The sequence below is a fragment of the Miniopterus schreibersii genome, assembly GCF_964146895.1.
Source record: "Miniopterus schreibersii genome assembly, chromosome: 5".
Taxonomy (NCBI): Eukaryota; Metazoa; Chordata; class Mammalia; order Chiroptera; family Miniopteridae; genus Miniopterus; species Miniopterus schreibersii.
Genome location: NC_138106.1, coordinates 42345691 through 42366608, shown reverse-complemented (window position 1 = coordinate 42366608; position 20918 = coordinate 42345691). Strand labels below are relative to the sequence as shown.

General features: G+C 41.1%; 2 protein-coding genes across 9 annotated transcripts in view; one reads left to right on the top strand and one right to left on the bottom strand.

Annotated features, from left to right (window-relative positions):
• ATP13A5 (ATPase 13A5) overlaps window positions 1–1950 on the top strand; it is a gene marked incomplete at both ends in the record, with an annotated part of 83121 nt that extends 81171 nt beyond the window's left edge. Inside the window, 2 exons of the mRNA XM_081137650.1 lie at window positions 204–284; window positions 1690–1950. Coding sequence (XP_080993776.1) covers window positions 204–284; window positions 1690–1950 — 342 coding nt within the window. The remainder of the gene's footprint in view (window positions 1–203; window positions 285–1689) is intronic.
• Window positions 1951–2178: 228 nt separating this feature from the next.
• Window positions 2179–20918, bottom strand: part of PLAAT1 (phospholipase A and acyltransferase 1) — a 29399-nt gene continuing 10659 nt past the window's right edge. For 4 of the 8 annotated variants that reach the window (XM_081138456.1, XM_081138457.1, XM_081138455.1 and 1 more), the window contains 4 exons: window positions 14404–14512; window positions 13828–13966; window positions 9949–10217; window positions 2179–6284 (listed from right to left, as the gene is read on the bottom strand). In XM_081138456.1, coding sequence (XP_080994582.1) covers window positions 6183–6284; window positions 9949–10217; window positions 13828–13966 — 510 coding nt within the window. In that variant the 5' untranslated portion in view covers window positions 14404–14512 and the 3' untranslated portion in view covers window positions 2179–6182. Of the gene's footprint in view, window positions 6285–7338; window positions 7514–9948; window positions 10218–13827; window positions 13967–14403; window positions 14513–15856; window positions 16062–20530; window positions 20618–20918 lie in introns of those variants that run through there. The other 4 variants (XR_013998884.1, XR_013998885.1, XM_081138454.1 and 1 more) reach the window with 3 other exon arrangements.

Here is a 20918-nt window from a genome sequence, read left to right as displayed (position 1 = left end):
CGTTTGAATTCTGGTTCTGCCTTTTATTTATTGGCTTTTGAGTCCTTGGGCAAGGTACTGACCCTCTCATCTATAAAGTGGTGAAAATAATGCCTACTCTCCAACCTCAGAGAGTTGTTACAAATATATATGTTAAATAAAATAATATGTTTTTCAAAGTGTAAGGTATGAAAAGTATCATAGTAGTATTTCTTTTTTCACAGTTCATCCCAACCGTAACGTCATGGAGGGTTTGGATTTTGGTGGCTGCCTTCATCCAGTTCTGCGTGGCCTTCTTTGTAGAGGTAAAGTGGTTTCCGTATGGTTCCTATTATTCCTCCAGGGAGATAAACAAATAACTGGTCTCATTCTCACAGATGCTCATTTTTTAGAGCCAATACTTCTGTCCCCACTAGTGATAGTTATGAAGGGTTTGTAAAAACTGTCCATGTACCCTTTGGGGAAATTCCTTAGAGAGTGATTTAAAATTCTTTGAAGGCTGCATAGAAATGCTCTCAGGATCTGTAGCATAGAAAGCAAAACATCAAATTAGCTCTAACTTTGCTCCACATGAAGGCGCTGCATTGTACTTTTCTAGTGTTCTCAATAACCCCTTAGAGAGTAGACCAGGTGACCTTCCAGCCCAGAAATTCAATGAGGCCATTTAAAGTGAAGCGCTGTCTTCAGGAGGGTTCCCTTAATTAGGAGAGAAGGGAAGCTGTTGTTCATTCTAGCCAATTCTTACCCTGGAAGGTCTTCTCCTACAGCATTTCTCTTCTACTTAGTGTCACTAAATCACTTTGCCTACTCACTGAAAGGTTCAGGCACTATTTTTTTTTAAAGGATGGTTTTTTAAAAAAGACTTATGTACTCTAAGTTCCTTGGGAAAGGGATCAACCAATTATATATATATATTCTTTCCGTGTAATACAATCAGTATAAAATTTCTCATACCCTTTAACTGAGGAATTCTCATTGAGACTGTATTTTTTAAAAACCCCAAATGAGAAAAAAAAACTTATGTGTATGAAGGTATTATCATAGTACTTACCACTACAGTGGTAAAATATTAGACTAGCTCCAGTGTTCAAAAGTAAAGACGCTGTTTATTTAGATAGTTATACAGCAATCTGAAGAATTGTTATACAATCATTAAAAAGATTAAGAAGACTGTAGCTACGAATTGCCTATGAAAGTCTAGTATAAACAAAAGTGGGATGCAAAATTTGACTAATTCTGTTATGTGTAAAACTTGTGTGCATGTGAACGTAGAAAAAAGAGAGCCCCCCAAATGGAAAACAAATTCCATTTGATTGCTAGAGTTCAGTCATTCATTCAACAAACCTTTACCTGGCCCCTCTGTGCACGTGGGGCAGGTAGCCGTGGTTGTCTCCTTTCCTTGGTTTGGAGTACAGTACTGCGTACGGTACCTAGCTAGCATTTCAGTCGGGCAGTAAAAGAATTCTAAGTGAATCAACAGCCAGGATTCAACTAGGAATCTGTGGAAATGAAATGTACTCTCAGCAGATTTCTGTGAACACAAGTACGCCCTTGCGTCCCAAGGGAAAGGGAGGGGACCGGCCAGGCTTCCTGGGCCTGCAGGGAGGAGGCGTGAGCACAGCCGCGGCAGTGAGCCCGTCTCGGGGGGCTGGGGGAGCGGCAGCGGGGGGAGTGGGTGATGGTTGGGGTTTTTTTCCACCGATTTTCCAGGATGTCATCCTTCAAAATCGAGAGCTCTGGCTATTGATCAAAAAAAAATTTGGATTCTATTCGAAAAGTCAGTATAGGAACTGGCAAAAGAAGCTGGCAGAAGACTGCACCTGGCCTCCCACAAACAAGACGGACTATTCCGGCGATGGCAAAAATGGATCCTACGTCAACCGAGGCTACGAAAGCCCCGAGCAGATTCCAAGGGGAAAGCTCAGATGGGGAGGCGGGGCCCCAGAACAGCATTTTTGGACTAGACTGTAATCAGAATTGTTGTTGCACATGCTTAACAGCTTCCCCCTTTTCCCAGAAACCTAAGCACTGCGGGGAAGTGAGAATGTTTACCTTTATCTTTTCTGTCTCCAGCTGCGGAGTCAAAGCACATTTCTCAGTCTATTGAGCTTTGCAACAAAGGAACTTAAATGTGCTTATGTTTACTGTTTCCTATCCTTTACCACTGAGGAAAAATACATTGCCCAGATTATCTTTTTTAAAATAATCTTTATTCACATTATATAGCATCATCTTGGTTAAAATGCACAACTTTTCACAGTAGTGACATTAATAGCATGAACATCAATAAAAGGGAAATTGCAAAAGAATTCGGTCTTTGAAAGTTTCACATATATATTTTTATTTTCATCTAGAGAAAGAAAAGCATCTGAAAAAAAATAAACCTCTCAATAAATTGTCACAAGTTTACTTAACCTTATATTCACTTGAAATGAACATTTATTTACACATATTTTTCCAAGGTCATAAAATTCCTCTTTTTGCTTTTTTTGTATGGTTGTAATAGAGAAACAAAATTGACATTTACTTCAGAAAATTCAGCTGTAAGTGTAGTAAGCTGGAGCTGTGTGGGAGTAGGGAATGATGGAGGATTCTGTTCATCGCATATAACCTTGGCTTGGGCACAGCTAGGGTCTGAGCAAACTCCACTGAAGATGGCATCTCCCAAAACAGACTGTTTGGGGGCCAATGAGCTAGATCCAGAGTAGATCACAAAGGTAATGAAATAAACTGTTAAAATGTACTATTTTAAGTAAAAGAAGCATAGCACCTGTATCTACTCTTTATTACTGACAGGTGAAATCCTCAAGTTTTGTTTGTTTTTTAATTCTAAAAGGTGTCCCAAACTCCACATTGCTCATCTTAAAACACAGTCCTACAGGAGGGACCCATAATGTTTGTATCTACAGCATGACAATTATCAGGCTACTAAACCACCTTAAGTTTCACTTCATCTTTTCATTATCCAAATCAATTATTGAAGCACATTAGTAACCACAAGAAAGGGTACATCCTTTACAAATATACTGTGTACATTATTACCTTTAGTGTACATATCAACCGCACTGTGACCTTGAGAGGACATTTATCCCTAGTGGATATTGTATATTATCTACTAGGCTCTACTTGTAACAACGGATCTAATTTTGCTAATTTAACAGACCTTTAACAGTTCGTAAGCAATTAGGTAAGCAGTCCCATCGGTGAGCGACAATTAATGTGCAGAACAATGTGACCTATGGCTTCGATAATGTATTTACAATTCTGAAACCTTTAGAATTGAAAACAATTTTTTTAACATTTCAGCAATTTGTTTCTGTAAATAGGGTTATATACTTTGTTACACAAACCAACAGCATAAATACAAATTTCTATTTTAAAAAACCCTGTATATTTACATTTTATATGCTTTTTAACTTTTTTTGTGTGTGTGTGCACAGCTCTTGGAGAGCGATAATTTTCAAAATGTGTCTAATTTAGTGGCTCCTAATAAAGGATAAAAAGATTTATCTTATGATGAAAAAATATGCCAACATAAAAAATATGTAACTTGGGTACCTTGAACTGTTATATCTGTATTTAGGAATTTGACCTTTGGAGCAAGAAGAGTCAGTTGATAGCCTGTGACATTTAGATAGCATTAAAAGGTTTTTTAAATTCTTGATTTAATAATTGTACACCTATTTTTTGCCCCAGTTTTTCAAACAACCTTTTTGGTGTCTGATAGGTGATAATCTTTATTTCACATACCTTTGTGGAGGTGGAACATGACTAAGTTGAACTCTATACTTAACTTTGCTGAACATTTGCTCAGAGAAAGGTTTAATAGTCTTGGAAAAAACATTCTATAAAAGCACAGTGAGCATGGCCACGTGTCAAATGATCACCTACAGCAGCGATTTTCAACCTTTTCATCTCATGGCACACATAAACTAATTACTCAAATTCTGCAGCACACCAAAAAATGTATTTTTGCCTTTCTGACAAAAAAAAAGTATAATTTTCATTCATTCACACTGACGGGTATTGTGCGGCCTATTGTCATTTTATTTGACAATCTAAGGGAAAAGAGGTCAGTTCCTCTGACTAAATAGTCAGGTAGTGCATGTCTTAAAAATTCTTACGGCACACTGGTTGAAAATTGCTGACCTACAGAAAAACAAACTCACTGACTAAAGCTGACCATCAACACGAATGGCAATTTTTAAAAATATATGTTTTTATTGATTTTTAGAGAGAGAGGAAGGGAGAGAGAGAAACATCGATCAGCTGCCTCCCGCATTCACCCTACTGGGAATCAAGCCAGCAACCCCGCATGCGCCCTGATGGGGAATCAAACAGGGGACCCCCTGGTACATGGGAAGACGCCCAACCAACTAAGACACACCGGCCAGGGCAGGAGTGGCCATTTCTATGGGAACGCTGATGATTAACTTTGTGAGCTTACCCTCAAGGGTGAAAATTACTGGAACCTGGAACACTATGTATGTGAAAAATTAATCCATGAATTTAATTTTAAAGTGCATCTGTGATATTATCTAGCACAGCGAGGACTGTCTTCTGGAGTGGAGAAGTCCAGAGTTATTTAGAGAGGTTTGACATGAGGACTCTCAAAAGGTCTCTCCTCCATTCTGCTCCTGCCCCCATCAGCCACTGCTGTGATTCCACCACACCCGAGTCTCCAGTTTTGGGTTAAGATTTGCCCTCTGAAGTCACCTTTATTAAAAGGTAAAGACATCTTGGGAGAGAGAACACATTAAACTGCCATCAATCTCACACTGATTTGACAATACTAGAAAAGTGCTCATTTTTTAAACTATTACTTGACACCAGGACACAAAAGAAACAGGAAACTAAATTAACTAAATTTAGAATCAGAACAAAGGGGTATTTTTGGATCACGGTGTCTGGGAGGGGACACCCATACCGCCTCAGAGGTCCAGGGATGAAGAAGAGAGGGTTTGGGGTTATCTGGAAAGCCGAGCTGGCACCATAAGAAAGCAAAAGGAAAAGTCGGGGAACTGGGAAGAGAGGTAAGGTCTCTACTGGCCCTGGCTGGGGTACACGACCCCTTCTGCTGTCACTCTTCACCCTGCATTAATAGGTCCAAGTCTTTCCTTGAGTCTTCTGTTCCCTTATCTACCATAGTCGTAGTTCCTTCGTTGCACACACCCCTCAAAATTTACTTGAGCATTCCCTTTACTTAATGCCATGTTTTCAGTGATGTCACCTGAAGGATGTCATTGGCTGCTACTGTCTTTTGTAGGGCAATGTTAGAATGTCTGATAAAATCTTAGGGTAAAGAGACCTGCAACCATTTTCTTCCACCCGCTGCCAACAAGAATTCTACTGGAAAGGTATTAAAAAGTAATTTGTTTCATTCAACATATAATCAATAAAATCACAACTCTCCTTGACTTACAGTAAAAGCCTTTAAAAAGTGATGTGGGATATTGTTTTCTAAATATGGCACCTTGAACCTACTTTAACGATCTCTTTCTAAGGTTAAAACCCTTGAAATACTTCAAAACCCAAAGGGAACAACGTAGGTAAAAGTAACAGCCCATTCTTGCTTGTCACAGACTTCTGATAAATGAGTTGTTTCCAGGGAAATCACTGGGTCGGAAACGCTGCAGCAAAGAGCCCCTTTTCCCACCCATCCCTCTCCCCGCCCATCTCCACAGGACATGGGAGATGGCCGCGCACCTTCAAATGCCTTGTTAACCCAGGTTCCCCAAACTGCCCAACCAAATGCTGAATGTACCAGTTTCTTTTCTGGCCAGAAAAGGAGTATGAATTTAGATGTCAGCCCTAACAATTTGGAGCTCTTATCATTTTTTTTCAATATCACATATAATCTGTTCTTCCCTCTGGCAAATACAAAATAGCCACCCTTAGGGAAAAGGAAAATAATATTTATAGTAGAAGATAAAATATAATGTGATTTTGTTAAGATCCTCCGCTGGCTCCCTCAAAAGGCTACTGCTTCGTGTTCAAGCTGCCACAGAAAATCTATGCTCGTAGGGAAAAACATTTCCTTGGCTCAGTGATGAGATAATATCAGTAAGCAATTTATTAAAGAGCTGGCCATCCATCACTGGAGTTTGAAACAATAATGATGCATTGAAAATAAGTATTTATCCCAGCGATTTCTTTTCCCTCCTCACAAATGTCTTCAGTTCCAATATCTCTTCAGTAAATTGTTAATAGTATTTTGCTCTTTGTCTTTTTGAAAACAGGCCCAGGAACGAGAAGGCACCAGCAGCGGCTGTGACAAACCCAATGGTGCTTATTGCTCTGTTGGCCTACAAAGAAATGACAGGCAAACAAAAAACACATTTCATTCTAAAGGCGTCTCAGTGTCCTAAACCCAACCTTTAGGTGGCCTCTTAAACCGAAGACCCATCTTAATGTAAACAGATAAATTTAAAGCTCGAAGCAAAATTTAAATTTTGACTGAAGATGAAGGAACAAATTTATAATTTTTATAATTATGACAAGATATAGATGAATACACACACACACATATATATAATCCTCATATTTTTATAGCCCCTGCCCATTAATAAACTCATTATCACAACCCCTACTAATCATCACAGTATCCCTGGAGGTAGCATTACTCCTGTTTTGCAAAACTTGAGAAGTTAGAAGTGATTTGCCCGAGGTCTTAAGGCCAGAATGTTTAGCTATAAGTTGACTCTTGAACCATATGTTTACCCTCTACACAACACTACCCCATACACACACTGGTTTGGTTGGATCTATACCAGGGTGAAGTGTGTGTGTGTGTGTGTGTGTGTGTGTGTTTTCCCTGACTCAAGAATGTCTGTTAGCAAAATAATTCAAGATGTGATCTGAGCTAGATACCCGTAAGTTCTTATTTGGTAGATACCATTTGTATTCTGATAAACTTGAAAAGAAGTCAATACTGATGTTAATTATCATGTCAAAACTTAATTTTCCATGTAGACAAACTAAAATAAACCACTCTCAAGTTCAATTGTCCATAAAGGAGTTCAGACAGTTATAGTTTTAAGGGTATTAATCATCATGATCTTGAGGGATCTAGTGAATATTCATGGTTTTCATGGTACTCCGCTAATATCGTCTTCCATCTGCATGGGTTTGAGTGCAATTTTGTGACCCAAAGGTCACAATTGGATACTTCAGTATCAAGTGTTCTGAAAACACTTGTTCTCTGGAATTTAAGAATCAGGCTCTCAGACAAAATATTTTCCCCAAGTGACGCTGGAGACCAGCCCCAATGCTGGAAAACTTGACCCAGCTCACACTTGCACATGCCCAGTCTACCCCATGCCTCCCCCTCCCTGAGCCTGCCACCCCTACGGTACTCACACAGGCTGCCTCTCTAGCTGCAGCCTCCCAGCTGGGAACAGGCAGAAAGAGTCAGGGCCAGGAAAGAAGTGCATGACAGGAGTGTTCACTGCAGGCCACCACCCTCAGGGCTGCAGGGACAAGGCCTGAGATTGTAACTCCCTGCTCTGCCACCTGGTTGCCAGGGAGAATGGTACTGGCAAACAACGGACAAATCCTATGTTAGTTTACAATTCTAATTTTATTTCTGGTTGGTTATTTTATTTGTAATTTTTAATTAGTCGCTACCTAAGTTATTTTCCAGGAGAGAGCATAGAGCAACCCACATAGCACATGGGGTGCTAAAAGGAGCAGGGAGACACAAGGTACAGGACAGAATTCCAAAGACGGGCAGAACCAATAATCACACAGGGATCATAGATAAATCAAGCCCTATCCTCATACAATTCCAGGCAAATGCTCAGCCCCCCCAAAGGTTTGATGCAGGGAAACGTAGCAGACAATGAAAAACAGGAAGGTGACATTGGTGTCTTTAAACAGAGGTGTCAAATGACAGCAGGGTCCAGCCCTGGAAAAACTCAGGGTCCTGTGGGTAAGGGGGGCCCCAGCTAGATGCAGACTTAACTCACTGGGTATTTTTCAGCCACTTAGAAAAACAACATGTGAGAGAAATCCCATAAATCTAAGAGGCCAAGGGATCCAAAACCAAAGATTGCACAGGCCAGATACTATAATACTAAAGCCACTTAGGCAGTGCACTCATTTCCCCAGATCCCAAACACTTATTTCAAGTTGCAGTCTAGATGGTAAAATCCCATGTAATTTGAACAATCCCTTGGATTTGTATGCAATGGGATCTGACCTGCAAGGTTATAATATCCAGAAAAGCACAAAGAAGAAAAAGATAGGGCCGCAATCCTTCTACCTTTCTCATGTTAAAAAAATGCATTTACAAGTGTTTTTAATTGGAGGAAATACATAGTCATTTCCCAAGGAAACCACTGTAAACTCAAACCCCCTAAGGCTTAAGGGGGCTCAAAAAACTAATCTAAGAGTAGCTATTACTAATAGTAAGACTATTGATTATTGACAGTAATAAAAATAATTATTCAAGTGCTGTATTTCCTGTTAGATCAGTAGAGATTTTATTAAAGAGTGCCAATAATCTATAAACTTCCTAAAATAGTCAATTAAGAATAATATCCAGCATTTATTAATATGGATGATATGTAATACAGAATGTTCAGGGGAAAAAAAGAACTCATGGACATGGACAGCAGTGTGGTGATTGTGGGTAGAGGGGAGTGGGTGGGGGTATAGAGGGGGTAAATGGTGATGGAAAAAACAAAATAAAAAAATACAGAATGCTAAGAAATTTCAAATATCTCCTATAATTTACAAAACAACTGCAGTTTATAAATTAGGAAACTGATAAACAATGTGTCCAAAGTCACCCAGCTAGTAAGTGGTGAAGATGGAGTTCTATCTCAGGCCAGCAGGACTGCAAAGCGTAGGAAGGTTCTGAAGGCTGTCATTGCACCATCTTCATCAGAACTGAGCAGCACTCTACTAGTTGTTGAGGAATGATTAATTTTTTCATGGGTCTTGGTTCTGGCTATGAAAGGTGATTTGTGTGTATATACTCTGTGTTCTGGCTCAGAAGCAATTTATTGTTCCATGTAGGCAATACATTCATTACCTTAATGTATTTCCCAATAAAAATGAATTTCCAATTAAATACTTCCTAATGAAAACAAATGTACCCTTTCTTATGTTTCATCTTCCATTTTCCTAAGCTTCCATGAGAAAAATTTTAACGTCATTCCTTAGAATAGATGTTTATATAACTGAACCACCATTTCAAGATACGGGAAGCCTTTCTATATTCATTCTCTACACTTTAAAAAACCTTTAGGTTAAAATATCAATGATGGAACTGAGTTGGTGGGATGATAGGTAGAAAAAAGGCAATTGAATCAAGCATGTTTTTAGTTAGAAGTTTGCCATAGCACAAAATAGTGGAGGTAAATGACAAAGTTGCAAGCTACTTTAAAAATAAGGTCAGTTACTCCATTAAAAATAATCTGAAATCTCAATGAATCACAGCATTGACTTAAAAGCAAAAAATGTCTTTGAAACTTTGTATTGCAAGGAGATAGAAAACATTTACAAACCCACCCAGGTATGTCATCAGTTGGCCTCCTCTGACAGGTAATGAAAGAGACTATTACAATTACCATTGTTTTTGGCAAATGGATTCCCACTCAAAAAAGTCACCCATCTTTTCAGCATATTCTTTTCAGTATGTAAGATTACTGATTTAAGTCTGATGTAAGGCAGGATCATGGGGAGAAATATTGAAAGACAAAAGGCAACAGACTAACAGAAAACTATGGTCTTGATTCTGTTTCAAGTCCCTTCTACCCCAAATTTATGACATTCATGTTTAGTCTCAGTTTGGTCATTAACTTGCTGCGTGGCCTTGGACAACTCGATTCCCTGCTTTGTCTATCAATGTTCTCATATTTTCTTGTTCTTGTCATTTTGTATGAGGCCTAGGAACCTTACCATAGTCAACAGTTACTTTCCCAATGTAAGCAACTCCTTACATAGCACTGAAAGAAAACTCACCTGCTCCGAAACGCCTTCTCCATAGCGAAGCAAAGTCACGAAATGCTCGCAGTTGTTGACCAGCACATCATACTCCACCTCCTGTCCAATAACAAACTCTGACCGTTGCATGACTTCATCCATGGGGAGCGGAGGGTGCGTTTCATCATATTTATTGTTTATTCTATATGTGTCCTTTCCCACAACATCCTTCAAGAGCTGCATCTTCACCAGGGCCTTTCTGCTGAATACAGACTTGGCGCTTGTAAATGATGCAGGAATGCCATCCCCTGGAAGGAGAATTCTGGTTAGCAAGATGTAGTGAGCCAGCCCAGTGAACACCAAGGCCACCCGAAGACTTTGAAAGCGCTGGGATAACTGAACCCGGCTCTGTTCCCAACTTATCCCTAAACCAGAAATCACTTAATCTTACCAGCCTCAAGCACTCATTGTAACTTACCAATACACTTATTTAATACTGTATGAGAATGCAAGAAAACACTGGAAAATTTGTATCTCCCCAAGAGTAAATTGGGTACAAAAACTGTATCCCTTCTTGAGTAATAAATTCTCTATCAGTTGGTATTATTGGTATTATTATTAGATATCTTGGTGTATGTCTCTAACATGGTACAGATGGGACCTTTGCCCGTGTTTTCTATAAATCAGTCTCTTTTTCAGCATGTGAACCCTTCCCAACTAATATTGTTGGGCATTAGCAGTAGTGCATCATGGTCAGTAGGGCTGCCCTAGCGCCTAAGCTGCATTCCTTACCCATACTTCATTATTTTACATTTATTCTTTCAACCAGGTTTCAGTTTGGGTCCAATTTGAAATCTCTGAGGGGTGAGCTGGGGTTAGGTGGAGTCACTGCTTTTTTTTTTGCCAGTTTCTTTGGCCAAGTTCTAAACCTGAACCTGACTGTCTGCTACATGTGGCCTCATGCGGTGGCTTACCCACCTGTTACAATGCCTCATCCCCTGTCACTACGTCTTAGCTGCCTCTATGGGTAAGTATTTGCCTAGACTGCCAGGGACCTTCGTGTCCTGGCCTGCCACAGTCAGTCTCTGAGGCTGGACAGGCAATTCCTCAGTGTTCAGCTCTAACACCAGCCTCCAGTCCCTCTCTATCTGTCCAAGACGGCTACGCCTGGCCATTGTTCCAATAAATCACGAGAGGAAGGGTGTCTAGATAACCAGTGTTTAGACTCTTTTCCTTTTAGTGATGACTGAAAGCAAACTTTCTTTTCCACTCTTCTTTTTTTCTATCTGCCAACCTCCTATTCATTGGAGCAGCATTTCCAAATCTTACACATTGAAAGTTCTTATATACTACAAGTTCTTAGAGCATGTATCTCCTAGTTAGAATTACTAAACTTTTTTTTTTTACTAGTTAGATGTAATCAATTTGCAGATGAGGAAATTGAAGCTTGTAGAGGTAAACTGACTTGCAAAATATCACATGAGTAGTTAACAACATAAACGGGGATTCAGTCTAGAGAACCATAGTTCAGTGCATGGACCACATTAATATGAAACTTATGACATGAAAATAAGGAAACAGCACCAAAATCTCATATTGTTTTCCAGATGTAAAAATCACGGAAATAATGTCAAGAGTTGCTAAGTGTTAGTCACCAGCCTTTGCAGAACCTAGCAGCTCTGGATCACAAATGTCATTTTATTTGCCATTTCTATTTTCAATATTCTAGAACAAGCAGCAACTATTTCAAAATATTGCAAAAATGACTTCATTAAAAGTTCTCAAGATAGTAAGACTTATGCCTATAAACACTTCTCTTCAAAGGTATCTTGAGTAAAAAAAATACTCCAGGCTACTTATCTGCATATTTTCCTAATTAATTTGTGCTCATTTCTAAACATTTAGAAAATATAGAAAAATACAGCATAAACACATAAACATAAATCATCCATTCTGCCACCCCAAAATAACTGCTATTATCTTGATATACGTATGTCTTAACACACGTAGAGGTGCATGTATGTGTGTGTATTCATGTGTGTGTGTATATTATTTTTTTGCAAACTGGGTTTTATATTACATGTTGCATTTTAATCTGGAATTTTCAAATAAATATCATACGAGGATCACCTCTCATGCAATTAAACATGTCCGGAAATGAGATCTTTAATGGTTTATAGTGGCTATTGTTTTGTCTGTCTGGTTCTAGCCACTCATCTCATCACTGCTTCTTTCTTTTTGGAAAAGACTATCTAGGCCAACGAGTGTCCCATTCTCCTGGGCATCGTGGTGGTCCAGCAAGGGGTAGGGAACCCCCACTGGATGAATTGGAGTCATTCTCCATGATTTTTCTAACTGCAACAGCGAAGGATTAGCTGTCTTTTCTGTTGGGTCACAAGATTGTAAGAATAAGAGCCTAAGGATGCTGATGGTCATCAGTTCGGCTTCTTAGAGAGACATAGCCTGTGGGGAATGAGGACAACAGGTAGGAAAAAAGGCAGATGTGAGGCAGAGTCCTGGTAGAGCTCAGAGCTCTCTTGAGCATCCCTGAGGCCAGCACCATCTCTGCCTTTCTACTCTCCCTTGTGAAACAATGAGTTATCTTTTTTGTTTAAGCTAATTTGAAATTGATTTCCTCCACTTGCAACTGCCAAACACAGATGCCTAATATTTTGTGGCTAAATAATAATTTGTTTAACCATTGCCCTATTGAACATTAAGCCATTGTCTACTTTTTTAAGCCATTACAAGTGAGATAGATGTGAACACCCTTATACAGATGTTAGTTTATATCTCTTAGATATTTCCCAAGAATAGATTCATAGAAGTACAGTCATAGGGTCAGAGCATGGGAACTCTCTTAATACTCTTAACACATATTATTGTTTTTGCAAAATATTTTATCAGTTTATACTTCTATCAATAATATATTTGTGTTCATTTCATTATACCTTTATCAACAATGACCGTTACCATTTCTTAACCTTTGCTAATATGATAGGCATAAAATCTGTCATTTTACCTGACAATTCTTAGATGACTAAAAAGTTAAAACCTTTAAAGCTGGGTATTGGCTTTTGCTTTCTTCTTCTACAAACTGTTCATCACTCTTTACCTATTTGGTTTTGGGGGGATTTGGGTGTCTGCTGTGCACTTGGCCTGAGAAACTCTTTTCCTGAATATCATCTTCCTGGTTTTCTCATCTCTTTCAAGTTCTCAAATGTTACTTTCTTACAAGATTTTCTTGACCACCTCATTTAAAATTATAGTAGCCCCTAACCCTCTAGCACTTCCTATCTTGCTTCTATGATTTTTTTTTTCCATATTACTTACCTTTATTCTAACATTGCTATCTGCTCTCTCCCTCTATTTCTCTCCCTTCTTTCCTTTCCCTCCCTCCCTCTTTCTCTACCCCCCCCCCCCCCGAAGGTAAGCTCTACCCTGCAGGCACTGGTTTATGTATCCCCAGCATTTAGAATAGCATTTGGCACATACTTGGTAATCTATAAATAGATGTTGAATGAATTGAAATAATTCTTTTGTGTACTATATAAAAACAGTGACTCTTGTTATGTTTTTGGCAAATATTTTTCCCAACTGATTGTTTACTTTTTAATTGTGTTTTTCTTTTTTCCCCACCCCCACCCTATCCTCCACCCCCACAAGCTGGGTATGTGCCCTGACCAGGAATCTTGTATTTCTTTTTTTAACCAGAAGTATTAAATTTTAATGTTAATTGGCCTCTGTGACTTTTTCAATGCCACTTTGGTCTTAAAATGTTCTTCCCTGAGCCTAGATCAGCTTTATTTATCTATTTTCTACATTTTATTTTGTTGAATTTTCTGATTCCGCTCATGATTCTTTCTTGTAATAAAAAAAACTAAAAAGATCCCAGGAGCTGCTGGAATCAAACGTTACCTAGAGGTGCTATGTTGATCACATAACCATCACCCAAGTACAGGGCCCAGTGCTGATAGCCAGGACGAAACACTTCAATCAAGTCTCCTGGCCGGGGGTTGCCAGGATACTTCAAACTAAAGCAACCATTAAACGCCATCTGTAATGACAGACATAAAGAAAATCTAGGTGATACTACTTGCCAGAAGAAAATCAGTTTAAGACATCCATAGAAGCAAAGGGAGATAGAATTTACTGGGATTTCACTCCTTATTAAAGTCTTAGACTCATGCCCTTGTCTGTTTCTTTGAATGACTCCAACACTGCCTTATGTGTGTAAAAGTGGACAAGTAGGGAAAGACTTTGCTTCATTTTCTGAAGCAACTCTAGAGCCCATTTATTATAATAAGCATCTTATAATTCTCTCTTTAAATCCAGAAATTCACAGATTATTTACCTATAGACAAAATTTCAAAAATATTAATGTGATGCCCAATTTGGAATAGAAAAGGGAAGGACATTTATATTAATATCTGTTTTACCATGTTAATAACTACACAAAAAGACATAATAAATTATCTATATTCTTGCACTTACCGAGCATGAAAAAGTCAGGATTCAAAACCAGAAGATGAGAAGTCTTTCAATCTTTCATACAACAGCATAATAAAATCAAAGAGCAGAGGTATGGGTGGGTGCTAATATTCTGTGGAGAAAAACACAGTATTGCAAAACTTACTCTATGAGCTAATTTAAGCAGACATAATCTCCAGGCTCGGATGAGCGTCCAGCCAGAAATTCAGGCATCTAGTAGGACAGAGGACAATTTTCCCTTGTGTCAAACTGTGCTGTGCACATCTAGGCACTCTGGTCCGCAGTCACTATATATCAGTAAATGCCCTTCGTCATTGTGACAACACAAACACCCCCACAGATTCCCCCCCCCCATTGACCCCCTGCCCTGCTTACTGTCTGATTCCTCACTTACTGAGCCCAGAACCAGTACAAAGTGGTCAGCATTGAAGTGGGGTAATTTGGAAGGTCGGGGATTTCATATTGATGAGCATGTCTGAAAATTCTAAGTTTGATGAGGGTTTTTTTTCCCTTATAAATCAATACTTTTCAGAAAGAACATAAAAGTCTCTTACAGTTTATTTTTATGGAAGGTTACAGTTTTTATGTATGGTACAGAAGTCGAATGACTCAGCAAGAGGAAGTTATGAACATCCATCAATAATCAAAAGGAGATTTAATGCTAAATACATGTTGACTATCGAATTGACAACAGAGGGTCCTTCATCATCTAACGTAGATGTTCACTCAGTTACAAAATAAATCCAAGTGCCAGAAAGGGAAACTTCCAAATCATCCAAATTATAATGACAATAGCAGAAGTTAAGGACTTGGGAAGACAAACTATCATTTTTCTGGCACTCTTCAAGTCTTTTATACCACAGTTAATATTGGGAGGGTGTTTCCCCAAGTATTTGTGTGCCATCTGTTGAAAACTTCAATCATCATACTGGCACACAAATGTGGCCTACAGCTGCTCATCTGTTGAAAAATAACTATTGAAAACAACTTTATGGAAACCATTAAGTCTAACCACCCTCTCAAATACGTTTGAGTCTTATTAATATGGCAGTTCACAATTTGGCCACGTGGGTACTAAAAAGAAAAACAGATAATATGCTACAATATCAACAAACACATTTCCAATGAATGGGGATCGGCAAGCGCAGCAGCTGCCTGCTAGAAGTCAGAGACCTAGCCAAGCTCACAATAACCACCATCATTTAAACAGGGAGCACTTTGCAGAGCAACTTTTATTTTCAAAGTGCTCTAACTCAATTAATCCTATTTCATTTTTTAAAAACCTCCAACTATCTTGAGTTCATTTGTTATTAACCCATTTTACTGATAAAAAGTGTCAGAAAATGCCAACTTTTGGAAAGTACCCACTGAAGCCTTTATATGATAAAATAAAGAGAGGGGAGGAAAACTGGACTAGGTGTTAAAAATACGAGCTCGTCTCAGGTCTTCTACTTGCCAGTTCTGTTCCTTTGGGAAAGCCACTCGAAGGGCCTGAGTCTCAGGTTCGTGGTTTTGAAGTCAGGCACAAGAAGGCCTAACGCTGGCTGAACTGCTGATCTCCAAAAGCCGTGCGAATAACCCTTCAGGACCTGGCTGAGCGCTGTTGGCCAGAGCTTGTGAACCGGCAAGAGCGAGGCAGGCGCAGGGCAGGAGAGGGCCAGCTGTTTGTAAAGGTCGAATGGTTCGTGGCTTATGTGTGATTTTAGCTTCTTTCCTCTCTTTCAGCCATGATAATTCTGTGGATGATTCTACTGTACAATTTTAATACACTGAACACATTTTAAATTCTGACATGCAACTTGTAAACTGGTGTATGAAATGTAACTTCACTGATTTCATGAAGCCTGTCATATTTAGAAAGAGGGGTGACGGGATCACAAGGAAAACATTTCATATGAGTAAGCACTCAGGAAACTCAGAGTGGCGCCTGAAAGCTAATATGTAAGGGGAAAAGTGATTTCTCACACCGAACACTCGGAAAGGTTCTTCAGATTTTATCTAACTCAGTGCTCTCCAATCTTATTTTGAGCAGTGGGGCCCTTATCAAATCAAATATCAGATAGACCCTTAAAAATATAAAACATAGAAAGCAGCCCTGCCCTGAATGAAGTCAGCGAGGGGCATGAGAGCCCCATCTGCTCTATTGTTGCTGCTACCCAGGTTCTTGGGACCCCAGGCCTTCCAGAAATGGATCCTGAATGACACCCATCCAGCCCTCATACAACCCCCTCACTTTTAAGACAGAGGAAAGAGAACCGGGTACATAATTAGTCTTGCCCAAGGTTATATGTTATTTTATACAAGATTTTTAACAAATCGTTTTGCTGGAGCAACTGGACTTTCACAGGGAAAGAACAAGCAAAGAAACAAAAAACCTCGCCCTAATTCTCACACCTTGCACAAAAACTAATTCAAAGTGGGTCAGAAACCTAGATGTAAAATGTAAAACTATGAATCACAGACAAAAAACACACAGGAGAGACATCCTCAGGGTCTAGAGTGAGCATGGAGCTCTTAGACTCGATACCAAAAGTACTACCCATAAAAGGAAAGACGGACAATCAGAAATTAAACACTTTTGCCCTGTACAAGACCCGTGAAAAAGACAAAAAGACAGACTACAAAGTGGGAGAGAGTATTTGCAAGCCACATATCCAAGAACGGACTCGTATGAGAACATGTAACAAACTCTCAAAACTTGTCAATATAAAAGCAGAGAATATAATTAGAACTTGAACAAAACACACAAAGACACATTTTATCAAAGAAGAGACACAAATGTGAAGGAAGCCACCTTAAACATCATCAGCCATTGTGGAAATGCAGATTAAAACCATGATGAGATAGCCCTACAGGCCTATCACAATAGCTAAAATAAAAAACAGTGACCACGAAATGCTGGCAAGGGTGCAGGATGACTGGATCACTCATCAATTGCTGGTGAGAATACGAAACGGCACAATCACTCTGGAAGAAGTCTCGATTTCTCTGAAAACTTCACCTGCAACTACCATGTGATCCAGAAACCGCACTCCTAGCCATTTATCCCAGACATTGAAGACAATGAAGACTTATATTCCCTCAAAAATCTGTACACAAATGTTATAGCAGCTTATTCATAATAGCCCAAAACTGGAAACAACCTAGATGGCCTTCCATAGGTGAACGGTTAAACAAATCATGGTAGAGCCATACTATGGGCTACTACTACTACGGAATTAAAAAGAACAAACTATTGATGCATGCAGGGACCTGGATCAATCTCCAAAGAATTGTGCTGAGTGAAAAAAAAAACAATGACAAAGGTTGTATAATGTATGATCCTATTTGTGTAACATTTTTGAAATGACAGAATTATAGAAATAGAGAACAAGTAGTGATTGCCTGGGGTTAAGGAAGTGATGAGAGGGAAGGGGTGTGGCTATAAAAAGGCAACATGGGGAATTCTGGTGGTGATGGGAATGTCCTGCATCTCCACCAGGTCAATGTCAGTCTTCTGGTTGTGGTCTTGTATTGCAATTTTGCAAGTTGTTACCACTGGGGGAAACTGGGTAAAGGTACAAAGAATCTCTGTATTATTTCTTACCACTGCATATGAATCTACACTTACCTCAAAAAAAAATATTTTTTAAAAAAGACCAATGTTTTATTTTTTAAAAAAACACAGAGCACAGAATAGGACCAATATGTGGAAGTTACACTGAGGCAGCCTTGGGCCATATAGAAAGATTATTTTCTTTCCTTGAAGATGATGCAATAATGGAATGGAGCACCTTGTGCAGATTGTAGTTTCCGTCACTGGGAATATTTAAGCACAGTCAGGGTTGATAAAAATAAAATTTCCATGGCAGGGATGGGGGGTGGGGTGGTGTTAGAGTAATGAGGACTTCTAAGTCCCTTTCAATTATAATGTTCTCTTGTTCTATTGTCCAGAAACTGAGCTAGGTATGATCCTCAAATCAACACAAAATAGATATGGTTATTTCCTGATGTTCGCAGCAGTTCAGGAACACATCCAAAATCACACAGCGGGAAAGGGCAGAACCCACACCTAGGCTCAGGTTAGCCTACCTCCAAGGTCAGGCTCCTAATCCTAACTGCTTCTCCCCATACACTCCACAGCCTCCTTGGCCGACATTTCTGCAGCCCTCCTCTCATGCTGTTAGACTGCTTAGCAACTGCGAGCTGCTTGTTATGATCACCATTTCACAGATGAAGAATCGGAAGCTCAGATGAGTTAAGGGTCAGACCCAAAGTCACACAAGTAGTTAGTGAGGGAACTAGATTTCAATTCCAGGTCTGTTTTCTTATTCCAGACTGCAGGTCCCTGCCTTATACCACTGATTAACATCATTCACCAAAGGAATTGCTACGAAACAGTATTTCATCCTGTCCCTCTTCCCAAATACCCATTAGATAGAGAAGCTGCAAAGCACACAGAATATATATTTCATATAACACACAGAACGTTTCTAAGCATTCACATATGGAACCAGTGAGTAATGAGAAGTAGAGCCTTGGGGAATCCTTGCTCTTCTCCAGCAGGTGAGGGGTCAAGGTGAGGCCAGAAGCATCTAGAAGATGCCCAGACTCATACCTTAGGGAAATGGCTATAACGTGCCTGGCTTGGGTAATTTGATTTACATGGACCGCATCTACCCATCGCATTCAGGCGCTACTATGTAATGGAGTGCTTCATAAAAGATAACACTGAACCAATTAAAGATACATTTATAAAGTCCTCTAGTGCGCTCTGTGTGTCTCACCTGTAAGACAATTACTTCATTTTAACAGTTCATCTGCACAGAATTGTTTGAAGAGTTTATAATAAAGAGTGGCACGAAGGTGAATCTGTAATCTTTGTACAACCAATTTCCCCTTTCAACTGCCCAAACAGGCTGCCCTGTTTATAGCTCCCTGTTGGTCCCTGGGGATGCATCAAAAAATAGATAAATAACTGCTCACTGCACAGAGAGAGACAGGCTGCTTAACTGCTGCTCGTGTCCACGAGGCCACCTGTGTTACAGGAATACTAACGGCACTTTTTCCCAAACTACTCCCGAGAACGCTATGGAAGTCACAAACACTATCACGGGCTATCCCCACAGCCCAGCAGTCTCCTGGTTCCAGCTGGACCCCGTGCCACTCCAGCCGCATGCTTCAGCCGCAGGCCTGCTACACTGAGGTGGCCCTGAAGCCTTGTGCTCCCAGGCTGGCCAATTCGCAGACCCTCAGAGCCACAGGATCCTGATGCAACACCCCCACTCCAGCTGAGGGCTCGCCTCCAACCAGATGAACCATGGGCAGCCACTGCACTGTCTTCTCTGCTTGGAATCCCGCCAAAGCTCCCCACTACCGACGCCCCACCTTGTCCCCTCTATAGTGTGGCCTCCTAATTCACCCCTACATTCTAGGCAAAGCAAACTACTCTTTTTCTCACTCACCTGGGGTGTTGTTGCTAACACTGCCCATTTCCAAATGTCCCCACATGACCCGCTCTTAAAGACCCAGGTCAGGGGCCGCTCCCTCCCTGAGTTTTCCCTGCAATCGGCCAGAGGTGACATCTCCAGGAGCCCTGTCTGAGGCCCCTGCATTGCCTCCACCTGCGTCGGGTACTGGTGTCTGAGGAATTTCTCCTTCTGCTTGCTATGGGGGCTGTTCTGGTTTCTCTCTCTGCCTCCAGTTTCCTGCAGAGTGCCTGGCACAGAAAGCTTCCCAGCAAATGTTTCATGAATGAGGGGTCCAGGCCATCAAGCCCAAGGGGGACAGAGTGGCTGGCTTCTTCCAGCATGAAATCACATTCGTAGTCCTGAATATCCGAGTAATAGCGCCACCCATATTTCCCAAATCTAACATTTTATAATAATAACTACTGGTGTTATTGTTCATCTCCACTTCAGTGAGGACAGCATGCTTCAAAACCCTTGGGAAACAGGCCGGGTCTCCAGTCCCTGTTCTGCCATTTAGCAGCTGTGTGACTTGGGGAAGCGAGTCTCCGCCTGAGCGCTCTGTTCTCCCATTCAAGGGGGGCGGTTAGTTAGGGAGGTGCAGGCTCTGAGCCTTGTCTGCTGCAGCCGGCTCCAGCGGGTGTCCCCGGGAGCCTGGGGTCCCCCCTGCCGGCCCCGCGCACCTCGCTCTGAGCCGGGTCCTCCGCCCGCGGGCGGCGCTGCGGGGGTCCCGGGGTAGCCGGCCTCGCCTCGCCTCGCCTCGCCTCGCCTCGCAGCCGCGCCCTCCCGCTAGCGGCCGCCCAGGGACTCCCTCTGCTCCCGCGGGGGGCCCGGCGACAGCGGCGGCCCGGCCGCCCACGGACTCCCTCTGCTCCCGCGGGGGGCCCGGCGACAGCGGCGGACCGGCCGCCCACGGACTCCCTCTGCTCCCGCGGGGGGCCAGGCGACAGCGGCGGCCCGGCCGCCCAGGGCCACCTCCAGCGCCAACGCCAGCCCCGCGGCGCCCAGACGCCCGCCCGGCGACTCCGCAGCGCACGCGCCGCCGCGGGGGGTCCCCTTCGCGGGTCAACC